Source organism: Grammomys surdaster, unplaced genomic scaffold (genome assembly GCF_004785775.1).
Source record: "Grammomys surdaster isolate TR1022 unplaced genomic scaffold, NIH_TR_1.0 131, whole genome shotgun sequence".
Classification (NCBI taxonomy): Eukaryota; Metazoa; Chordata; class Mammalia; order Rodentia; family Muridae; genus Grammomys; species Grammomys surdaster.
In genome coordinates this window covers 4,512,245-4,537,995 of record NW_021604589.1, presented here as the reverse complement: position 1 = coordinate 4,537,995, position 25,751 = coordinate 4,512,245, and the positions used below count along the sequence as shown (strand labels likewise).

General features: G+C 41.1%; 1 protein-coding gene across 7 annotated transcripts in view; it reads right to left on the bottom strand.

Annotated features, from left to right (window-relative positions):
* The window catches only part of Gpm6b (glycoprotein M6B), a 144,948-nt gene that overhangs the window by 24,813 nt on the left and 94,384 nt on the right, over nt 1-25,751 (bottom strand). For 2 of the 7 annotated variants that reach the window (XM_028761708.1, XM_028761713.1), the window contains exons 1-2: nt 17,971-18,224; nt 9,186-9,305 (exon numbers count right to left, since the gene is read on the bottom strand). The exons of 2 other annotated variants lie outside the window; for them this stretch is intronic. In XM_028761708.1, coding sequence (XP_028617541.1) covers nt 9,186-9,305; nt 17,971-18,031 — 181 coding nt within the window. In that variant the 5' untranslated portion in view covers nt 18,032-18,224. Of the gene's footprint in view, nt 1-9,185; nt 9,306-17,970; nt 18,272-25,751 lie in introns of those variants that run through there. 3 more of the 7 variants (XM_028761740.1, XM_028761730.1, XM_028761716.1) reach the window with 3 other exon arrangements.

Genomic DNA, 25,751 nt, shown 5'->3' with positions numbered 1-25,751 from the left:
TGGTAAAGTACTTGCTGCTAAGCATGATGACCTGACTTCATCCCTGGGACCCACATGGTAGAATGAGAGAAACGACTTTTGCGAGTTGTCCTCAGACCACCACCCTCCCAAAGTATAATAGAATATCTTTTCAAAAATGAAACTACTACTTGCTGAATCTTGCCATTAGCAGAAAAGAATTTCTTATTCTACAATTATTATTATTATTTTTTTTTTTTTGGTTTTTCGAGACAGGGTTTCTCTGTGTAGCCCTGGCTGTCCTGGAACTCACTCTGTAGACCAGGCTGGCCTCGAACTCAGAAATCCGCCTGCCTCTGCCTCCCAAGTGCTGGGATTAAAGGCGTGCGCCACCAACGCCCGGCTTTCTACAATTATTTTTAAAGGCCACTTAAAATCTTCTCCAACCTCATACCTGTGAGAGATGGAATTTTTTTCATATATCTCAACTAAAGTAGGACAAGCGAAGATACTACTGAATGACTACAGAGGCAGAGGCAGAATCCAGATGCCTCATATTAAGCCCCATATTATAAAGATTTTTAAAATATTAAAGTAGAAATGGGTATTTACTCTTCTCACTAAAGTATTATTTTGATTTGGAAAGTATTTCTTTTTGTGAAGATTCTATTTAGGATAATATAGGATGGGTTTATTATTATTTTAATATGTAAGTTGAACTGAGAATATAGCTGGCCTAGCGTATGCAAGGCAGTCTCTTGGGTTTCATTCTGCCAAAATCAAAAGTTTACTATTAATTATAATTTTATATACATATACAATATCCCAATGTCTGGGAATCACCAATTCAGAGCATTATTATGAAGTCTATTTATGGCAGGGAAGCTTCCCTTAAAGAGCTAAGCACAGACACAGGGTAACTCACCTTCTAGTCCTTTTGACTCTCTTATAGACCCAGACATGAATGTTCACCCATGTAATGATAGGAATGCTGAGACTATTTCTAATGTCATATAAGGAATCATTTCTCAGTAGATCCTTTTAAAAGCTTGTCCTAAAACCTGGTTAACACAGAACTTCCAAATCTGTTGCATACCATGAACATCTTAAAATAGATTGCCAACATTTGTAAAATAATATGTGAGAAATAGAAGCTAGGTGACCATATGAAAAGTTAGACACTTACATGGCTGGGAATAAAGAAATTTAAACAAGCACTTGTTAGTCCTTTCTTTTGCTTTCTACAGGACTGGCTGCCTTTGGATTTCCTAAAGATCATGTTTAACACTTTGCCTAGTCAAATAGGGGAGCAGGGGACTGCAGAAACTGACCCTGAGTAGGGAATATTAGCTCTAAGTCCAAATAATACTGATTTTCAGAGCAGGAAGATCCTTGGGAAGTGAGTCTGGGGTCTACCAACACTTAGTATCCTTGACCATTTGGGGTTCAGCATCTTTGCTTTCCTGGATCTATTCATTGACTCTCTTGATTTGCTGCTATGTATGAGACATTGTGCCAGGGCTTGCAGGTGTTCCCTTCCCAACACTGATCCTTGTAGGGGGTGGCGACGGAGCAACATACAAGTACATAACTTTTAGTTAGAATAAGAAGAGATACAACGTAGGGACATGGGGAGTGAGGTGGGACAGATGTCCTTGGTTAGTGTGAGATACTGACAAAAAGGTCCATGGATGGACTGAGTGTAGACAGGCCTTGGAGAGCACACACGTTCCCATGATAGGCATTGAGGAAAGGCTGCTGAAGCAATGTGGTGTGGGGGCCAAGGTTTAGCTGAGTTTCTCAAGGATACCGGGGTAGAGTTAGGAGAAATTAGAAAAGAAAAGCAGGTGGGCCCTCCTCCAACCGTAGGAGGCAGTCAAGCCATCTTGAGCCTCTGTGCTTCATTTGCAAGCAGGAGAGGGGGCAGGTTTATGTTAAGGAGAATGACATGATTGGGGATGTGCTTGTGAGATTCATCTGGTGCTGGTGTGTAGGCTGGACTGGAGTGGGTGCAAGCTTCAGTCTTTAGCTGTGGGTGGAGGCAGAACAAGCCTTGCTGGGTTTTATTCAAAGGGGACAGGGCGTCTTCAAGGGAAGCAGGAAGGATAAAAATCAGACAAAGCTACAGAGCTATTAAGCAATCAGTGTCACATGCCAGGTTTTAGAAATGAATAAATGAGAAAGGGCAAGAGAACTTATGTGAAGCCATCTTCATAAGGCCATTCTAGAACAAAACACAGAAACCGAGAGAGAAGGCAAAGCCAAGGTTGTTTTGGGAACAGAGCAACAAAGAAGGGATTAAAGAGGGTGTGGTGATCTCTGGGCATGACAAACCCATCTTCATACTTGGTACACAAGGAAGCCAAGACTAAAACTTTTGAAATCAATGCAGGGTGATGGCTAATCCTGACTGTCAATTTGACAAAATCTAAAATCTCCTAGGAGGCAAACCTCTGGGCATGTCTGTGGGGAAGTTTCTAGATTGGGCTAACTGAGGGGGGCAGGCCTACCCTATGTGTAGATAGCACCATCCCATGGGCTAAGGTTCTGGATTGAATATAAAAGAAGTGTGCAATATCTGTTTTAAACTCTATCTGATCCTTGACTGTGGATTCAATGTGACCAACTGCTTCATAACTGTAATTTTGCTACTGTTATGAACCATAATGTAAATATCTGTGTCTGCCAATGGTCTTAAGTGACCCTTATGAATGACCTCCAAGGGGGTCGCAATGCACAGAAAATGCTCATGGCACCATGACTTCTTCACCATGATGGTCTACACCAGTGGTTCTCAACCATCCTAATGGTGTGATCCTTTAATATATACAGTTCCTCGTGTTGTGCTGACCCACTCACCATAAAATTGTTTCCATTGCTACCTCACAACTGTAATTTAGCTGCTGTTTTGAGTCATACTGTAAATGCCAGTGTTTTCCAATGGTCTTAAGTGACCCCTGTGAAAAGGTCATTCTACCCCTAAAGGGGTTGAGACCCACAGGTTGAGAATCCACACCTTCAAACCATGAGCCCAAATAAGCCTTTCCTTTCTTAAGCTGCTTTTATCAGGTATTTTGTGCCATCAATGTTACCTCCACCTCAAAACAAGGTATTTATTTATTTATTTATTTATTTATTTTTATTTGGTTTACAGGAAAGCAACCACAGGTCACCTGTAAGGGAATGGGCATAGCTGGTTTGCATAAAATTTTATTAAAACACCATGGGTGGTATCACAAACACCCACAGGAATTTCCACTAATTACCTACAGGAAACAACCACAAAGTACAGGAACATAAGAGAGTTTCAGTCCTTGTTTCTCCTGCTAGGCAGACATTTCATCACTGATGCTCTTCTCCTTAGGGAAAAGCACTGTCTGTGCAAGTTTACAGATAAAATCCAAGCATAACCTCAGAGAAAGGCTAAACCTATCTAAATGGCTTTTTGCAACCAGAAGCATTCCATTTAATATCAGCTTGTCACAGACACAGAAACTGGCTATGTGTATGGCTTGTTTGGAAGTGAACTGGGATGACTGAAAGGACACAACCTGAAGAGGTGGGACCACACAAGTTGCCAATGTCTTCTTCCCTGCCATGCCATGATATGTCCATTTACCTCTAAGAGGGCCAAAAGATATCAAGGCAAAAATTAAGTAGTCATCGCTGAAAATAATTCAAAGAAGTGATCAGATATCATAATTAGACCTCACCAATTGCAAAAGACTGAGTGTTACTCACTCTGGAATATTCCAAGCTTTGTTCCTAAAAACTGTTGTGACTGGCAAACAGCTCCAGATCAGCATCCAGGGCTGATGGATTCTCTCATACTCTCCACTTTCTTTGCTTGCCCACTGTGTAGCCCACAGGAGCATATATACAAGAGCAAGAGACCAGGTAAGCTGATGCAGTGGGTAGTCAACTGGACCACTGTGATAGATACAAAGCTGTACTACTCATGGACTGGCCGAAGAGCAGCCCTGAATTGGAATGTTTGTAAACAAACCAGAACTGTTTTCTGGATATATGAAATAGCTGATTATCATTTTTGCTAAGTGAGCTGTGAAATAGTTACTCTACAGTAAGCTACATTTTATAAAAATAAAAAAAAGGAAAGAACCCAGGCAAACTGAGACTTAACAGTATGAATCTAAGCTATGGTATGTTCACAGTGTATTCACCTCCAAGGAAACAGAAAATTCCAAGTGGCTGGAAGCAGACTATAGATCGAGAGCTTCCCCAACGTGAGCTCTATACACCCAGAAAGCTGTTGCTGAATGTTGACTCTAGGGATCAGAATGGCTGGGGCCATCAGAACCTACATGACATGACTACCCTTCTAATCATGGAGGAAACTCCATCACAGACACAGGCGCCATGTTCCTGGCACTCGTACAAATAGTGAGGAGAGGATTTCTCTCTTGAGATACATTTCAAGTGTTTGAAGATATCACCCTAAAACATAGTGGCCATACATCCTTAAGTTCTGAAAGAGCAACCCTAAGGGACAGTAGCACTTGGGAAGCAGAAGAAGGTGAAGCTCTAAGAGTTTGGGGCCAGTCTGGTCTCCATAGTAAGTTCCAGGACACCTAAGGCTACATGGTAAGACCTTGTCTCAAAAGAACATAAAACAAAAAAACAAAACTGTAACAGCACTTGGAAGGAGGATCAGCAGTTCAAGGTCATCCTCATCTACATAGAGAGTTCAGGCTCAACATAGGCTACATGAGACTCTGGGGGATGAGGGTGGGTGATGGCCAGAGTAACTATCAAGTCTTACAGCAAAAAGAAAGGTATGTGGGGTTTTTTTTGGGAGGGGGGATGAAGGGAAAAGACACTGGACCAACCTTGACCTTTCTGGTGGGGGACAGTGAAGCTTGGGTAAAGTGGTCTCTGATAGTGACTGCACAGTGAGAGAGACATTTTTTCTTTGGCAAAGACTTCCTGGTCAGTCAGTATCAACACCTCCATGGAAAGAAACTGAGAACTATATCGGGAGAGAGGGGGGAAAAAGACATACAAGCCATATGGAATTCTCTATTTTTTCCCACCACACCATCTGGTTTAGAATCTAAGTACAGGATGGCAACGGTGTTGATTTTAGAGCAGGAAAAAAAAAAAAACCTAAACCAAAAAACCTGGGGAGACGATGACATGGTTGAGGCAGGTCTCGCTCTGTGACCAAATCTACCATCTTTACACTGCCTAGCTTTCTGGTGTAACATTGTTCCAGATACAAATGGGACTTCAGACATACATTTGGTGCCCGAGAGACCAAGGATTGAGGTGAATTCATACAAAAGTTAAAATAGTATGTCCATATAAACCATTTCAGGATCTCAGAAGATGATTCTTTAAAATTTAAAGTTCAAATCAAGTAGAAGGACTTTCTTTCCTCCAGGCAAGAACCTGCTAGCTCCCAGAATTCTTTCCTTGGAACATCACCAGCAACTCAGATACCATGGGCAGCCTGGACCTCTCATTATACCTAGAATTTCAAAACTCGTGAAAACGTAAGTTTAAAATTAGGGCAGGAGGGCAGAATGGACTCGCCTTCCTTGGTGCTGAACCTTGAGCTGGATGGACAATGGAATGGGGTTTCCCAGAACAGAGCTGAGTTCTTAAGAAAGCTAAGTGTGTGTGGTGTTGGCCAGACCTTGCTGGTGGGATGGTATGGCTTGCACAAGCTGTATCTCCTTCAAAACCCCATGTTCCTCAGGACTCCCCAACAACCCGATCTTAGGCAAGTCTTTGAAGCATTCCTGTTTTTGCTTTATTTTTGTTTTTGTTTTTTTCTCAGTCGCAACTGCTGCTTCAAATGCCCCACATTCTGAGGTTTGCCTGTCAGGTGAAAGCACACACACCTTACTCCAATGTCTGTCAGGTGAAAGCACACACATCTTACTCCAATGTCTGTCAGGTGAAAGCACACACATCTTACTCCAATGCTTTTCCATGCAACTGCTTAATGCCTGGAGAACTCCCCTGGAGTCACAGACAGACTCATGTCTTCCTCTAGGAAGATGACAGTGTTTATTCTTTACCACAGGGTTTAGTGCCTGGGGTCCAAAAACTATTCAAAGCTCTTTGTAGATTTCTACTGCCCTGATATCATTAATTTTTATTACATTTATTTATTTATTTATAATTGTATATTTATCACACATGCACTTGTGCACATGCACGCATGCACACACACACACACACACACACACACACACACACACACACACACCGTGGTTGGAGGATCTCCTTCCACCATGTGGGTCCTAGGTATTGAACTTAGGTTATCAGGCTTGGTAGCGAATGCATTTACTCACTGAGCAATCTTGCCAACCACCACACTTAATATAAGCAGTATCTTGTCTCAAGAGCAGCGGTTTCTGATTCCTAGCCAGTAACATACTCCCTTCCTCTTTCTGCCGTGGATTACATATATTTAGTGGGATGGTGTGTATGTGGTAAAACAGACACCCAACCAAAAAATGGCTTTCAGATATAACTTATAAACCAGAAAATTCATTTTTTAAAGGTAGGGTCTTACTATGTATCACCAGCTCAAGAAATCCTCTAATTTGTGGTAATCATTCTGCTTCTGCCTCCCAAGTACTGGGGTTATGGGTTTGAGTCCCACTGTGCCAGACTCATCTATTCCAAATGTTATAATTCAATGCTTTTGAATGAATCTAGGATTGTGTGATTATCCCCAGAATCGAATTTTAGAACAGTTTCATCACCCCAAAGAGATCCTCGGTTCTCATCTGTAGTCAATCTTTGCTCCATGCTACCCTAGGCTTCTGGCAACCAACTCTCTATAAGGACTGTCTCTAAGGAGTCACCAGTTCTGGAAAGTCAATGCAAATGGAGTCTTGCAACACTTGGGCTCCTACGCCTGGCTTCTTTTACATAGGTTCCTGCCTTTAATGTGTATCTACGCCACAGTATGAAGTGGTACTCCATTCTGTTACATTGCTGAACAGGTATCCATGGTATGGTTGTAGCACAAGGAATGGCAACAGCAATTTTTAAACCAAGATGCCACCCCTCACCACCACTTTCTTTGAAGGATCTATGCTAAAGAATGTTCAATTTCCACGTTTGCTTACCTTATAGGCACACACAGAACAAGCACCTATGGGCCAGGGCAGTAGCTCTGTTGGTACAAACTTGCCTAGCATACATGAGGCCCTGGGTTTGATCCCCAGAACCATAGAAACTGAATATCATGATATACACCTGTAGTCTCAGGCTAAGGTCATCTTTCAGTTGTTCACAGACAATCGGGGATACATGACTTTGTCAAGAAGAAGAGGTGAGAACCACCACCACCACCACCACCAGCAGCAGCAGCAGCAGCAGCAGCAGCAGCAACAGCAACAACAGCAGCAGCAAATCGCAGACCTGTGTGAAAGGGCCCTAGCAGGCCCTGGCCTGGCAAACATGGTGCTAGCAAGCCTTGTCCTTTCCCCTTTTCCTTCCATGTAAACTATAGATAACACCCCTAAAGCTAGCCAGCAAGGTCCATTTCCTTACTTGGACATTTTCTTATTCCAGACTTGTTCTTGAGATGACTACCAAAGTCCAACAATCAAAAGCCCCCTTTAGTTCACCTAACAACATGCCTAATCAAAATCCACCTCCGCATCTGAGCCCATTCTAACACAACCTCTCCCATTTCTCTTCTTAAAAATTATACCTGCAAGGTCATTGGCTTCTGTTTTTCTGCCTGAGTCAGAAAGCAGCCACTTTAACTTTTCTTCCCCGCTTAATAAAGGATCCCTCTGTGAAAACAGGTGTTTGGGCATGGTCTGTGCCTTATCTGGAGTCTGGGAGGGAGCTCAGAGTGTATATGGCTCTCTTGCACTATGTGGAATGACATAGTACATGACCCAAGACACAGAGGTAATTCCAAGTTGGATTTCATGATAATTAACTTCATGGCTCCATTTTAGGTCTTAAAGGAAAAAGAGCAGATCTGCCATTCAACAGGATATTTGTACTGTCCCTCAAGACTTCTATATCCAGTGTCATTCACCATACTGTTATTTCTTTGTTCTTTTTAGAGGTGTGTGTGTGTGCATATACACATGTACACACGGAGACTAAAGGTTAATGCTGGGTATATTCCTCTATTGATCTTTCCCCTCTTTTTTTTGGAGACAGGGCCTTTCACTTAACCTAGAACTCATCAATTGTTTGTGAGCTCCAGTGATCCACCTGTCTCTATGCCCCTTATGCTGGGATTACAGATACACACTGCTATCTGCTTCTACATGGGTGCTGAGGGTTTGAACTCTAGTCTTCATGCTTGTGAAACAAGCACCTTTTCCATTGAGACACCTCCCCAGCCCCTATCACTGCCATTTCTGGTAGATCCCTGAGCAACTACACAACACAGTTGAGAGAAATGGCATCGCAGATTGAGACAAAATGAGAGAAGTATTTTAAGCTTACCAGTCCTTTGTATCATATTTTACATGACTTGAGCTACATGAGCTTACACTGAGCTACATGAGCAGAACATTAAGACACATTCAGACGTTGCGGCTGGAAATGAGGAGATACATACTGCTTAGCATCTTCTCCAGCTCAAATCCACCAAATGACTCATACATATATTTTTCTCAGCCTAGCCTCTTAATGGTCACAGAGAGGAGTGCCCTTCACAAGCAAGAAAAATGGAAACTGAATTCAAAGGAACTACCTGCCCAATATATAACTATCTGATCTTAATTTCACAGGCTTTACTTTCTTGGAGGTATAGGTTGATACTAAAGGAGAGTGGTACAGCGCTGTACCATTGAAGAGGTATGTAGACATGCTCAATACTTTCAGAGACAAGGCTCCTTGAGATCTCTGACCCAGTTCTGGGCCCTGTGGTGGATATGTACATACCCTTCCCCGTTACTGATTCAGACATCTGAACGTCTGTGGTTAACCCAAAAGCATAGCTCACTGCACACTGTTCCCTTTGATACAAAGAAGTGGGTTGAGGAAAGAGAGGGAAGGTAGGAAGAAGGTGAAGAAAGATGGGGTGGAATGGAAAGGGGGAGGAAAAATGAAAATGATTAAAAAATTATTAAAGGGCCACTTCCACCCACACCCATGTCAACAAATGAATGCATCAAGCAAAACATAAAATATCATCAAACTGAAAGAGCCATTATAAATCCCAATCAAGATAACAGTGGAGTTGCTTATGGAATTCACCCCAAGGCCGTATTTACCTGGACTGCTCAAGGGGCCAGCCCTGTCCCCCAGGGTTGGCACAGGACGGTACTGATGGTTCTTTGAGCCTGGGTACATCCAGTGGTACCTGCCAATTTCCATTTCAGCTCTGCTGTTCACTGCCAATTTCAGTGGCAAAGAGTCAGTGTCTTTCTCCAGCAAAGATTCTATAATCAGCATTTCTATTTATTCTCTTACCATATAGTAAAGGAAAACGGGGAGTTAAAAAATATGCTATCAAAATGCAACCCTTCAGTACCAATCTATCAATTTAACATGAGAATTTCAGAATCAGTTGGACACTTGTCCTGCATAATTGAATTTAACTTTATACAAATTATGAACTTTTTTTGGTTTCTATTTTCTGTATTATCTCATACTGTTAAATGTTCATTTGGGGATGGTACTATTCATGGTTAAAATGTGGCTTCTCATAATGTGTTTCTTTTGGTTTATTTCCTTTTCAGACAGAGACCTGTAATTATACCCAGCTGCATGAGCAAAGGTGAGCTCGGTGGCTGACTTTCTGTTGTGGTGTTTGGTTTCCATTCTAGAACTCTGCTAAATTATTCTGTGGCCTGTTGAGTTCATAACGAAACACCCATCTTCCCATGGACACCTGAAATAGTCTTGGTCACTTCATCCTCAAATCAGGACATTACATGGTCCTGAATATTCTGAATTGAATCCCATTTCAATAATCTTTCTGTGTGTCATAGAGAACGAACTGCTTCCTCAAATGGCAACAAATGGCCTCCCAGAAACCCAGGTAACTATCTGGTAATACATTTCCCACTTCTTAGGGGGATTGGAGAAGCAACAATACTTCTCAATTTGTCTGGCATAGAATATAGGCACCCAGTCACTCTTAATGGAATTCTAATCGAGGTTCTTAAGATGTTAAAAATGTCACTATGGGCTGTCCACATCTATAAATTCCATAAAATGAAGGAAGTGGTGATGCACTCTATGGTACTACAAAAAAACTTAATTATTAAAAAAATACCTTTGGCATTGATGTGGGTAATGATTCTATCAGATGAGGCTCTAATTTTCCACGTGGCACCTCAAATCATTGAAGACCAGATAAATAACTACATTGTGGAGCTAGTGAATGCCCACCCTCACCAGGTACACCACAAACCTTAACCCACCTTAGGAATACCCAGTTCCACTTGCTAGGCTCTGAAAGCTCTCAAGAGATTTGAGACTGGGACAAGCTGGGTAGGAGTGTTTTAGAGAAGACCCTTTCTGGCTTCAAGGTCAGATAAAAATGTCTTATTTCAAAGGAAAAAGAAGAGCTAGGTGTGTGTGTGTGTGTGTGTGTGTGTGTGTGTGTGTGTGTGTGTGCTATAGTGATAGAGTAATTATGTAGCATATGTAAGACCTTGGGTTACATTGATAACACAAAATTAAGGAAATAAGGGCAAACAAAGGCTCTCAAGTGAAAACAGAAATGTACCATGAAGCTATTTTTGCTGCTTCTGTTTGGGTTGTCAATAAGGATGATAATTATAATTTATGGAGTGCTTACCGTGTGCTAGCCTTAGTGTTATGCGCATGATGCCTGCTGTTTCACTAGCTATAACCACCCTAGGAAATTATCATTCAGTCTTGACGACAGACAGAAGAATAGAATTCACAAAGAGATCCATCACTTGCCTAGCCTGGAGGTGGAGTCTGGATATGCAGCTGGAAAATCATCCTCCAGAGGGCACACTTTCAAAAGCCTAGTATCGTCCTCACTGAGGCTTAGAGAAGTACCACCTTTTTTCTTTTTCTCAAGTTGTTAAGGCCAGTAAGAGCTATATAAGATCCCTGTGGAAGTGAGCAGTACTTCTGAGATTCCTAAAGAAATGGTCTGGTCCTCTGTTAATTCAGGTTCATAAAATGTAACATTATCTCCCTTAGAATGAGATGTTTGCCTCCTGGTTTTCAGGGCAAAGGTTATATGTAGCTCAACATTACAGTACTTGCCTATCATGTGTGGGGTCCTCAATTTGGTCCTTGGTATCACCCAAACCAAACCAAAACAAATAAACAAAAAATTCATTACATTAAAACACACACACACACACAAACACACACATTCTCTTAGACAAAGATTATGCTACATTCTCTGACAGAAAGAAACCCAGGCAGACTGGTACAAAGGACCAAATGGTCAAGTCACCTCACAGTATATCCTGATCTCCTTTTGGTAAAACTGACTATGAGTCCTTTATTTTCACCTCTCAAGTAAAAACATTTGAAGCAGTTCAATTTCTTCTGATATAAAATTTTTTCTTTTTTTTGCGAGTATAGGTGAGGGTGTTAGAGATGGAATCTCATGCATCCTAGGTATGTGCTCTACCATTGATGTACCCCCACAACCTTCATCTCGTTCTAATAAGTTTATTGCTACATGCACCACACAAAATAGGTGCTCAATAAATTGCTGGATCAAGTATTTTGTTGAAATCAAAGGACCACTCTAGGGCCCTATGGACCCCCACCATGCTGCCCTTCCTCTTAGTAAAGTCTGACTGGAACACTGTCACTTCCACACACAATACACTTGTGCACATAATATCTATGGCTGCAGTTCAGAAGGTCGATTTATGCCCTGTCCTCATCGCCTCACATGGATGGGAATGTCTGAAGATATCTGGGCAGTCAGGCAGTGGCCACTGATTAAAGACAGCGGAAATGCATGGATTAGTGTGTTTTTCTTTTAAAAAATTCTCTCTCTCTCTCTCTCTCTCTCTCTCTCTCTCTCTCTCTGTCTGTCTCTTGCTCTCTGTCTCTCTCTCTCTCTTGCTATGTGTGTGTATGTGTGTCCCTGAGTGTATGTTTGTATACCACATGAAAGTTAGAGCCCAGAGATATCAGAAGAGGCTACCATATGGGTCCTGGGAACCAATCCCTGGTCTTCTGCAAGAGCAGCAAGTGCTCATAAGCACTGTGCCATCTCTCTGGGCCTCCAATTGTGACACTTTCCCAGAGTAAAATATGGTGGCTACGCCTTCTCAAAATGCTTCCGAGAATGTAAGAATATGATGAGAGCAGCAGATCTGGAAATGAGATTGGACAACTACATGGCCGTTCTCCAATCCTTTGGGCTAATATTGGTGAGGCCTTTCTCCAACAATAAATCTTTAGGTATGAGAAAAAAAAAGACCTAGAAAGAAAATCACTTCTGTGTTGTACTTTTGAGCCAAACTTAAACAGAGTCATTAAACACAGAGCATGTATGACATCAGACTACACACTTTAATCCTAAGGACAGGATCTAGACATCTAAAAGGAATTAAGCACCTTGCTGCTTCTAGGCATGGACAAGAATGAGGAAATGGCCTATTCCCTACACAAGCAGATGACAAAATGCTCTCCCTCTGAGATGACAGAAGAAAAGTGGTTGTGGTGGCTCCTGGAGACACATACAACTGTGCGTGGTCATCACCAAAATGGGGGCATGACCTAAATAATGGGAAATTGGGAGGAAAAAGGGAAGCAATGCCTTGGCTTCCTTCCACATCCCCCATTTCCTTTGGTAATATGATGTGGGGACAAGCGACTACTAGGGTGGAATGCTCTTCAGCATTTAATAATTGTCACTTGGAACAACCAAGTAATAAATATGGCTGGCCAAAAGACCATATTCACTGAACAATGTCTTTCAAAGCTGTGTTTGTCATAGTCTGTCTGTACCCATTAGCAAAATGTGAAGGGAAAGACTTAGGCTTTCAACATAGGCCTACAGACCTTCTCATTTGGTAAATAAAATCTGACTGGAACACTGTCACATGTCCTTGTGCACATACATCTGTGACTGTTTCTTCATGCTAGGAGAGTAGATGTGCATAGGCACAGCAGAGATCAGTGGCCTGGAAGGGTAAAATATGTGCTACCTGGCTATTTATAGGAAAAGTGCACTGTGCCCTGGCATCAAGTGGTAGGTAGGGCTTGATATACAAAGTGGTTAATGGAATTAATAAAATCAGCCTGTAAAACAAGGCTGATTCTTTTATTTTCTCTCAGTCATTCTCTGAAGAAAAGTATCATGGAGCTGGCTGAGGATCAAAAGTCTCTGTCCCTGCTACTGGTTATTTGCCACCAACCAGCACAATATGGCTAAAACCCATATGATACTATGTCTACTGATGTCTGAATGGCATCCCTCCTCCATCGGGAGGAAGGGGGAAGGCCGACATGTCAAAGGAGCATCTTATTAAATGAAGAAATGACTGACAGATGGTGAGTAACAAAGCACACTTGTAAAACTAGGAGTGGAGCCTCCCTGTCTCAAAAGCCAGAGTGTGTCCCATTCTTCTGCCATCCTGTGGCCACCCCTTTCTTCTAGCCAATTAGCTCATGTGTCTGTGTATGTGGTCTAAAGGGGGCAAAAAAGGAAAGGGTGTCTTTGGAATAATCCAACTCATCAGCAGTCCTGGAGAAAGGGAGTGGACATCGTTGCAAAGACTGGATGTTTTGCACTTCCGTTGATGCGGCAGGACTAAGAAACAGTGTTACTAAGAGCTCTCACCCTCAACTGACCTGCATTTCCAAGGGCCAAAAAACCACAAGCTTACAATTTACTGCCACAATGGAGGTTTATGTTCAATTTCAAGGAAGACAAATCTGATTTTTCAGAAAAGGGGTCCCCCATCATATATATATATATATATATATATATATATATATATATATATATATATATATTGTCTAATGAAAGTAACATGGCCAGGTTGATAAAAAGTGTGCTCATGGAACTGATAACAGAAAAGGAACAACTAGTCTAACTCACTCAGATCGTTTTCCACATTTAAATTTTCTTTAAAAAAAAAACCCCAAAAACCAACAACCCCACCCCCCCAAACCATCACAGGATGTCATGTCATACCTACCACATATGTCCCCCACCATCTGGCCAGCCACTTTTTGCTACAGCTTCTTCCCCAGGCACTGCCACTTCAGATGCTCACCTTGGCAAACTCTTACAAAGAATAACTGCATCTAAAACTTTCCCTGTACCATGTTCATATAGACAAGTTAGTAAATGTCAGTAAGAATGCCACGGATCCTTCAGAATAATGTAGCATGTTAAATGTTCCAGAGAAGTTCTTTTTTCCCCCTCTCCTAAACAAGCACTGATTCAAATTCATCTCACATTCCAATTCTGTCCTCCAATTTATTTTCAGTCAACATTATTTCTAATTTACTACATTTCTCTCTTCCAACGTGGCTAGAAACTTAATTTGATACTTGGATTCTGGAATTGGTTTCAGCAATGATTTACAGGAACTGAACTGGCCTGCTTATGATTATTCTAGTAGATTCCAATTTCCTACATGGAATAAAAATAATTTTCATCACAGATTCTGTTGCTTCCCCCATAACAGAGCTTTAGAGTTATTTGGGGTTCAATTGTCATCTAACCCACGATGACATGCTGCCAGCAATTCCAGACGCATCTGTTTTCACAAATGACACTAAGTGATACTCCACAGAAACAAATGGAAACCCAGCTTTCCATCTTTTCATTAGCAGAGCCATCATCCACTTCCTTTAATTGCTTTATTCATTTTCTCTGCTCACTCCGTCTTTGCTGAATCTGTTTACTCAGTTCTGCCACTTTAATTCTATGCTCCTGTCTAAAAAACTGTCACTTGTAATAATTTTGTGTTTGCTATAGTCATCTCAGAAAACCCACTGGCTTTCCAAAAAAAAAAAAAAAAAGACCCACCACCATTACCAACAAAACACACAAATCCTGTGTATCCCTGAACACTTTGTGTGAATTTTGGTGGCTCAGCAGCATGCCGGGATAACGCTATGAGAGCACTGAAAAGCCACAAACCCTTCCCCTTTTGTTAAGATTTGGATCATTTTTGTTTGAAATAAGAACAAAGCAATTCTGATTGAGTTTCTGAAGAACCAGACCTCTTGGTGGCAGTTACGGAATTGCAATAGCTCACTTGTGTTGCCCTATGTAAACTCCCTCTGGGAACGGACACTAACCAGAAAAGCTGGGGTCAATTTATAAATCTTAGTTTAATTTGCATTCTTTATAGACACTGTAATAACTATCCAAAGCTATTCATTCACAAGCTGTTGGGTGCTAGCCGCTGAGCATCAATACCCCTAATTAACAGACAGGCATTGCCTCTGCCCATCAACAACTGAAAATCAGTGGGAATATATGCATAAAACCTCTGTGAAGTAACAAAAATGTAGAGGATTATATTTAGGAACTAAAAACTCTTGAAAGAAGAAGAGAAGGAGGAAGAGGTGGAAGAGGAGAAAAGGAGGAGGAAGAGGAGGAAGAGGTGGAAGAGGAGGAGAAGGAGGAGGAAGAGGTAGAAGAGGAGGAAGAGGTAGAAGAGGAGGAAGAGGAGGAGGAAGAGGAGGAAGAAGGAGAGGCAGAGGTAAAGAGGAGGAAGAGGAGGAGGAGGAAGAAGAGGAGGAGGAAGAGAAGGAGGAGGAGGAAGAGGAGGAGGAAGAGGAGGAGGAGGAGGAAGAAGAGGAGGAGGGGATTCTCTAAATTCTAAAATCACACAATTCATTTTATAAATAATAATGCTAAATTTGTAAATGTTAAGGTCGATGAACTAAGCATAGGTTTTAGACACTTAACATTACATCTGAAGAAACACAGAAGTGATGGGTGTACAGGACCATTCATGGTTACTATTTTAGGGTAATGGGCCAGTGAACTAGGGAATGACAAAGATAGTTGTGGGAGTTTGGACTTTGTGTAGCTAGAATATGAACTTGGTCATCCAAATTAAGATGCGTACATAACTCACCTTCCAGAATGCTTTGGGTGGGTGGGTGGGGTGTCCATGACCACAATCCTTGTTGCAGATTGAGAATAAATTTTCTGCCCCAGATTCTTATCAAAACATGTATCATACATGTGACCTTAGCTTAGTAGCTTGTCATTTTTAAATTACATAACAACCAGTGTTTATGAATCCTGGTCATCTTTAAAGTTCCTCTAAAAATTGTATTTGCTTCTAATTTTGCCTCTATAATAATAGCTAGCCACGTTTTGTATACTGGAGATGTAGAGGCAACCTGTAGGCCTGCCATTAAATGTGTAAAATGCACACTAACCGCAGTCTGTGAGACCAAATGAGAATAAGCTACACAATTGTCTAGTGAAAATTGTATGCCTTTTGTTTTTGAGAGAAAAACAAAAGGTCAGAAGTCACAGTGGGTTTATCTGCCACAGGCAAACACGACGTTAATAAAAAGCATGTAGAAAGCAAAAAAAAAAAAAAAATCACCCATTTTAGGAGAGAAATGCTATGAACTGAAGTAAGTTTCTTCCAGGATACAAGTATTTTATCAGACATGCAATTGACTTAGTACTAATCGTGACGGAAATGAAACTTGATAAATATTCCCAAGAGTTTCTCTTATTGCTATTTGACCATTCACACAGATTAGGAAAAAAAAAAAGATGAGAAAAAAATCACATGCAAGAAAAGACAGAGTGTCTTTTGTTAGGGGAGAGGTACACTTTGTATCGGGATTGAACTCAAGTACCGACTTTCAAATTAAATTGCTATGTACTTGTTGCCCCTGAATTGTATGTTTCAAAGAGGTTAAATGGTAAATCTGTGGATTGTATCATGTTTCTATAAAACAAACTTTAAAAATGAAATTAGTCTGTTTGGATGAAATGTTAATATAGGCAGAAAAAAATTCTATAGGAAAATAATTGCCCTTTACCCGAATGTACTGTGAAGTTGAACTACATATAGATGTGTTCTTCATATTTAAAATGTTTGACAGCAGCAATTTCATATGGCTCAATTCATATGTTCATAAAGAAAACGTGACTCAAGAATTACTATTATTTAGTGACTGCCATTGCGTATAAAAGCCATGAGAAAAAACCTTAGCATGACGCTTTTTAAAAAACTGAGCCAGTGCAGTTATAAAACATGTTGGTGCATTTTATGATGGTTTCTATCATGGAGTGAAGAGATCACTTACAGCACAGCTAGACGCTGTTAACCTAACACTGGCTGAGCTCTTTCTATGGGGCAACAAACTTGACCTTAGAGGCACAGCGTCTCTTTTCTGCCATTTTCTTTGTGCAATAACGATAATTTCTCCAAAATCTAAATATCAAAACTGTGAAATGGTCTGAGATGTCCTTGAAGGATGGAGCCCTTGGATAGTTTTTCTTTCCCTAAATCATTTAAGTCTTAATTAGCAAAAGATCTTTTCCCTTCTATCAGTGCTGTCGGACAAAGCTGATGTCCTCTTTTAAGCTCCCACTATAAATGATTATTACATATCATAGTCTGACACATGGAAAGAACAATCATGTTAGAATTAAAAATTAGAGGATGTCTAAATCACTCCAGTATTATTGGAATCAAAGCATACTTAGCATGCATGTCCCTCCAGGTCGTCTTTAGTACAGAATAACGCATTCCCTATTCCCTGAACATAGCATGCAGAGCATAGGACTTAAGTTATGATTAATTATTTTAGCAAAAAAAGAGAGACGGTTTTCCCCATCCAGAAGCCCAAGGTGACAAACTACAAACATGCTTCTATGAAATACCATGTTATATAGAAATACTTGCAACAGAAACAGGAGAGAGGCTACACTATTAATTTAACATTAACCCCCAGGATAAAGAAAAAACCCACCTAAAACAAGACCACATCACCGTGGGTTGTTTTAGAGCCGTTTTTTACAAGAGACAAAACCTGGCTAACCCCTTTCAAGAACCCTCAGTCAAAAGCTTTAAAACAGACTATTGTCAGAGCGCTGGGTACCTTTTCTCTCTTGGCTTTGTTCAGTATTTTCCTCGGCTGCAGTTTCCATGGCTGGCTTCATACCATCCACCAAAAATGCTTTTCCCTGCTTCCCCACAACACACTTTTCCCCCTCCTCTTCCTTTTCTTTTAGACTCCCCTCTGTCTCTCTTATTTACACCCGCCTGATTGAGAGGCTCTGTTCTTCACTACAGTAGATTACAGTGCCTTCCAAGATGCAAAAGTCTTGTCAGCGTCAATTTCGTTCTGCCTACTGGTCCATAAAGACAGCTGCCAAGGAGCAGGCGACCATACGTCACCGAGGATCCCAGTTATAAAACAGCCACTCTGTGCCCCCACTCCCAGTGCACCCCGGGAAGCTCCTGTTCCCCCACCAAGCTCTTCCTCCTCCTTCTCTCTCTCTCTCTCTCTCTCTCTCTCTCTCTCTCTCTCTCTCTCTCCTCTCTTTTTTCTTCTTGCCAACTGCAACCCAATGAATACTAATTAATTCTCCCAGGAAATAATAGACTTGTGACATCAGAGGAAGGGATGTGGAGGAGAAAGAAAAGAGCCCCCTCCCACCACGTGACTTGGTCAGACCACACTATATGTTATCTCTCAGGAGAATGCCTGTTTGCCTATGCTTCCCCTTTCTGGGGCATCGGTTTTGTTTATTCTATTTGTCCCCAAACCCTGGAAAGCTATCTTCGAAAGATGTACCCTTCTATTTAAAAAAAAAAAAACACCAAATACCAAAAAACTTTTGTTTCACGAATCTCTAGACAAGCTGACTTTAAAAATTATACTAATGACAAAAGAATAAAGATATTCAAGACGGAAGACAGTTCAAATAGATTTAACAATGGTGACAATTCAGCATTAGATTCTACTTCTTTGTATTAATATATGAAAATTTTTAGCCCAAACGCAATTTCTAAAAGGGGCCCATGCTTATTCAACAATCAGTATATTGAAAGTATATTTATCTGATATTTTGGTGTTTTCTAATATGAAAATCAAGTGGGTTTTTTGATAGGATGTGATTACATCTGCATAGAGTATTATTCATTAGAAGTCCTCAGTCAAAATCTCAAAATCTCAAGAGGGTACTATTTAACAGCACTCTAAACATCTGGCTTCAAGGCTATTATGTCAACAAGGGTTCCAATGATTCTGATGGCTGTTTTTACAAGCCCTTTTGCACAATTGAGACCAATGTTCTTAACTCATATTACGTATTTAAATCTTTGATTATTTAGATCTTTGGTTATGAGTCTTAGTTTTCAAGCATCACCAATTTCACAGACGTTTAATAATTGCATTTAGCTCACTCACCTTCACTGTCCTTATTGAAAAACATTCTATAACTAAAGTCACATACAAAGATAACTATCGATAACCACAGGATAAAGGAATCCTGGAGCCGCCACAGTCTACTTGACACCTATGTTGGGAGTAAACATTAAAGACATATTGGAGGGCCAGTGAAATGGCTCAGTAGGTAAAATTTTCTGCCAAGTCTAACCACTAGAGCTCCATTCCTGTGATTCACATGGTAGAATGAGAAGGAGAGAATAGATTGTTCCAAGTTCTCTCTCTCTCTCTCTCTCTCTCTCTCTCTCTCTCTCTCTCTCTCTCTCTCTCTCTTTCTCTTACACACACACACACACACACACACACTTTTTAAAAGACAACTTAGAAACTACTTCTCCGAAAAACATTCTCCAGAGTTTTATGGAGTTCTTACACAATACCTCAAAACAATGTGGGAAGATCCCAAATCAAAATCCTTTACCAGCCTGATCTTTTAATGCTTTGGTTTTAGATAATCTCTCACGCCCATTTATATTCAACATTTCTGCTGTGTTAAACAAGAAAGGACCTTGTAAACCAGTTTGGCCTGCTTCAACACTTTCTTTTAATTTTCCATCTCACTTTCCACTTTACCCATTGTCCCTGAAGACCATGCCCACAGCCAGCTTACCCCTGAAATATGGCTTCAGCCTATTTGATTGTCTCTTGGTGAAGGGATTGGGAAGGCACCACCTAAAACTTCAACCTCTGGAAAATAAGATTGTGTGTGTGTGTGTGTGTGTTATAACTATCTTCATGGGAAAACTTATGGTGTGATGGGACATTTTTTTTAAAAGCTGAGTCAGAACAACTTAGGTTCATTCAGACCCAAAGGTATAAAATTTTACTTGTGCATTGGTAAGATGGCTCTTGCTATCAAGTATGGTCTGAGCTTCATCTTCAAGACTCGAATGAGAGGAGATTACCAACTTCCACAGTTATTCTCTGACCTTTATACATGTATACATTATTTTATAAAATAATGTACATATGTATACATTATTTTACAAACAGTGAAATAAATGAATATAATTTAAAAATTTTAAGTATAATTGTGATTAACTATGTTAATGGGTTTCTTATAAAATGTCTAACAAAGTCATTAAATTCTAGAGCTATCAGAGGAATCTAACTTTGTTGGTTCTCCTATTAGACAAATTCGCTTATTTACATAAGAGACAGGGTCTGGTTGTGGTGATATACCCACCACTAAACCTATTTAGGAACATTATTTTAATACTAATATAATAAAAGGCAAAATATGAAAGACATTCCAAATTTCCTTAAACAGCTGTTATCTATAATATAGTGACAAATCAAAGCAACTAGACAAAAGGTTCTTTTAGTTTTACTCGGAAAACCTACAGGTAAATGAGCAATTCATTATTTTTAACCTTATTCATAGCTTTACTTCAGCTAGGGCCATGATTTATGATACCACTTCTGGAAATTACCACTGTACCAGTTCATAAGCAGCTTCAAAATCTCACAGATGCTTATGATCAACCATATGATTCTGAAAGAATAGAAAGAAGCAATAGAGAACCCGTCAAGAAGAAGAAAGAAACAAAATACATGTTTAAAATACTTTTGAGGTATGCATCCATATCGTTTTTCAAATATATATATATATATATATATATATATATATATATATATATCAAGAAAAAAATGGTTCCCTGAGCTGAAAATATTTCTTTGAGCCCCATGCTGTAAGACAGTAAAGACACTTTTGAAAGCTGATGCAGAAGTAAGAAAGAGATGTTGACAGCAAATGGATGTATTACATTGAACTCTATAGAATTTCTGGTACTGCCTTAAAGGAATACAGTTTCATTCACATGTAGAGCTTATTTCATCCACCATGTACATCTGCTAGAGTACCACAGTGAGCTCAGTAAACATGCACATGCTTGGAGGAGTTTCCCAGGTGCTAATGTCTACCAGTATGACCATGAGCAAGCCATGGTGCCTTCTCTAGGTAGTCCTCAGGCTAATGTGCCACAGAGAACTGCTTAACCAGAGCACTACTTCCTGCCAGCGATATCACAAGATGAACATAGGAAAATTCACCAAGTTGCAAAGTCATCTTCCTATACTTAGCCTAACCACATGATCATAAAACAATTTTGCCCACTGCCTCCCCTCCACAACTTTCTGGAATTATATTTTAGAGGTTTTGTTTGTTTGAGGAGTAGGGCTCAAAATGACTGAAGTCAAAAGAAAAATGAAAACACCAGGAATAGATTTTTTTTTCAAATTCATTCTAACTGTGAATTCCTCTACAAGCCTTCTTGGCTCATAGAACATTTATGTCACATGAAATACACTCGGCCATAATCCTTCTTTAATGTCTGATATGGGAAATGCTGTCTAATAAGAAATACAAACTAGAGAAACAGAATAGTGCTAGAAATTCAGAATATGATTGTTAAGAATTGGTTTTCATCCATAACTAGACTGTATTAAAACATTTTTAAAATCAATTTGGGAAGCCCTTTGTCTTGCATGATAGTTAAAGTTCTAATTTTTGTCCTTTTTAGCCAGAAGGATTTCAAAGAGCTTGAGGCCAGCCTATGCTATATAGTGAGCTCTTAGCCAGCCTCAGCTACCAGTGTGACACCACACCTCCACCCCTGCCCCACATAAACAAATCAAATGAAGGTTGGTTTCCTAGTCCAGTGGGTAAGAGTACTTGCTGCCAACCATGACAGTCTGAGTTAGATCCCTGTGACCCACATGGTGGGAGAAAATTGTCCTCTGACCTCCACATGTGTGCTAAGGTGCACACAAGCTTACAAACACAAAAGAAGTAACAATGTCATTGAAAGATAACAACAATAACTAATTTCTAATTTTTGTGAAATGTGAGTTTTGAAAAATGCCTGTGGATTCAATACTTATTATTTTCCTTCCTGGTGTTTTTACTCCATATCGTCTGTATATCTGCTATATTTTATAAGAAATGACACCTCATATTGAACTAAAAGTACAGATCAAATCAGTTGATGCTTATGAATACTCTTAGAAATGGAGAAGCTACGGAAGTTAAGAGAAAGAGCCCTAGTTGTTCTTCTAGAGGACCTGAGTTTGATTCCCAGCACCTACATGGCAGCTCACAATCATTTGCAACTCCAGTCCTAGGAGATCTGACACCCTCTTCTGACCTCTGAGGGCACCAGGAATGCATGCGGTGTTCAGACACGCAGGCAGGCAAAACACCCGTATATATAAAATAAAGTAAAATTATTTTTAAATTTTGAAGTTTTGGTTGAAAATGTAGTTCAGTGACAGAGTGCTTGCCTAGCATACAAGAGGCCCTGGTTTCAATGACTAATATCACAAAAAAAGAGATGAATCTCCGGAAGGGTGAGCCATCATCCATAGTAGTTGTCTTTAAGGGAAGAGGTTGTTCCCAAGTAGATCCTTGGCTCGTGTCCATAAATATGAGCACAAGAGGTTTTTCCCCCTTTTTTCCAGCCTCATCAGCTATTTACTTAGTTCCAGGCAGTAACCTCATTAGAAGATTCAGGAGCTGCCAGAACAGTAATTGTCGAGCTTAGCAACAGCCAGCAGCCTGAGCTATACTCAGCTCCAAACAAACAAACAAACAAACGAGCAAACAATTCACAGAAGCAAATGTTCAGAGAGTGAGAACAAGTTTGGTAGGCACAGACGAGGGCTCGACATGATAGCAACCGGAGCAATGTGGACAGTTTCCACATTCTCAGCTGAGAAATGGGCTCAGCACAAGAGGCACTGTGTTATGAGGTGGCATGTTCATTTTCCTAAGTAGGATGGGCCACACGTATCTCAGAGTCAATGTGAGTCTTGTGGCTTCCTTCCTCTCTCTCATATCACGCTTGCACAATGTCAGCATACGTCACACTCAGCATGGGGTCATTCTTCGCTGGCCAGGACATGTGGGTGTTTGAGAATGTTCCTGGCCTTCACTCACTAGATGCAGGAGGGAGGAAACTCACTTCCAGTTGATAACCATTGCCTTTAATCTAGTTTTCTATGGTTGCTAGAACATACTCTTATTAGCCAATGGCTCTAAAGCCTGGCTGTACCCTGGAGTCAGCCAAGAGGGTTTAGCTATACCCTTCTCCCTAGATACTGTGACAGGTAGTGGTCAGCTTGTGTGGTGTGAAATCTTTAAGATCCTCCCCCTCCCACCTCAGGTTGTTGGAACACATAACAAGCCATGTATGCAGCTGGGACACAATTGGCTACTTTTGGAAGAGTACAAAGAGAGGAATTTGATGAACCTATAGGAAAGCAGAGTCAGGGAAATCATGTCCAACAGGGAAAAGATGGAGGCTATCTATCCAGCAGAAAGGGCCAACTGAACATCAAAACAAGAGATGGGGAAGGCAGTGCTGACACCCTCGGGGACCATAAGAAGATCAGGGGATAGACCCTAGGGCCATTGTGACAAAGGAGCATAAACTTGATAGCTTTAAATAACAGAAATTATTCTCTCACAGTTCTGGAAACTAAACGTCCAAAGCCAGGGTGAGGAAAGGGCTGCATTTTCTCTGAGGGGTCCATGAGGCAGTTTCATTCTTGCCTCTGTCAGCTTCCAGCAGTCATCAGTGGTCCTTAATGTTCGGTCCTTGGCATGTTACTGTGCTCCAACCTCCACCCATGTCACCATATGGTGTTCTCTCTGTGTGTCTCATAAGGACACTGATAGATCGAGTTGGACTCAGGCCTACCCTAATCAACCAAGGCCTCACCCCCACTTCCTTATGTCTACAGAGACTACTTCCAAGTAACGGCACCTTCACAGGTACTATAGAAGTTAAGATTTTACTGTATTGGCACCTGGGGGACAATATATGACCTCACTCCCACTAGGTGAGGGAGACTGAGAAAGACCATCACGTTTGGAAGCCATGTGAGCTATGCGTGTAAAATTGCTCAGTCTAGGCAGAATTTGGAACTGAAGAATTGGGTACTAGCAGCAAGGAGGAACAAATTTGAGCGGGGGTGGGTGTGATTCCAGAGCAGAAGGTGCAGAGGAGAACACCATGCATGTAAGCTCAGGGCGCCTTGGTAGAAGTACTCTCAAAGGAGGCCGAGAATATTGGAGAAGATCCAGACCAGGGGCCTGTAACAGAGGAGAGAATTTTGAGAAGCAGGGGACGTGACATAGTGAAAGCAGTCAGACGGGGAGGATATAGCAAAGACCACTGAAACAGCAAATTCCAGTTTCCTTGCCAATGGTATCACAGAGACTAGAATGGAAACCGGTTTTTAGAAGGATCACGGGAGGATTGGGAAAGTGAGGAAGAAAAGGAAAGGATAGGCCACGTAAGGCAAGGGAATTATGTAGCAGATAAAAGAGAAAAGCACAGCCAAGAGCAAGTCTGCCAAATGTTCAATCCTGCAAAGGTATCTGGGATTGAAAGAGATTAAGATGTAAGTGGAGGTGGATGAGTGGCAAGGAATCAAGAGGCCAAGAGAGTAGGCACCGGCTACAGAGGGCAAGCTGGGACAGCTCCTGTTTGCATTTTGTTTAAGCTCCGCCCCACAGTTACCTGGCAACAGCCAGGTGTGTCTGACTCACTATAAAAGGGGCTGCTTACCCACTCTGCTCTCTCTTGCTCTTGCCTTCTTGCTCCCTCGCTGTCCTCTTGCCCCTTCCCCCTCTCTCCCCATTCCTCTCCCCCCTCTCTTTCCACGAGCTCATGGCCGGCCTCTACTTCCCTACTCCTCTGCTCTCTCTGCCTTTCTCGGTCTCTATTACCCTCTCAACTCCCTTCCCCATGCCCTAAATAAACTCTATTTTATACTATACCGTTGTGTGGCTGGTCCCTCAGGGGGAAGGCAGCCCCTTCCCCCATACCTGACTACACATCCACCAAAACATATTCCTCTCCTCTTTATTTTTTTTATAAAACACAACTCCTCTAGCATGGAAGTGAGGACAGAGGAACTACAGGAAAACAGATGTCTATCCAACTCCGAGACTCAAAACACTCAAAAGATATGGTGGTAGCTGGCAGGTTACTGGTACAGCCTGCCCTGCCTGGAAAAGTGTACATACATCCATTACCTGATGGCATTCATGTTACAATCTTAAGAGGCATAACCACTCCCAGTAGATGACATAGTAGAAGAGTGATGGTTTTGGCCTTATTAAGGCAGGCAGCTTGTCCCAAGTCTGGGTTGCCTGAGGATATTGGTAGATCTTAAATTTTTAGACTATCAGAGACCCCAGAGGGTGGATGAGAGGGAGGAGGAGGTAGAAGGAGGAAGGGAAAGGGAGGAAGGGAGGGAGGGAGAGCGAGCGAGCAAGCTTTTACTATACGCTGTTACACTGGAGAATGAATTTTGGCACAACAGTCACACCTAAAAAAATAGGGAGTCAGATGATTTGTGTTTTGTATAGTTTTTTTTTTTCTTTTTGAGATGGGGTTTCTTATACTCAAAGCTGTCCT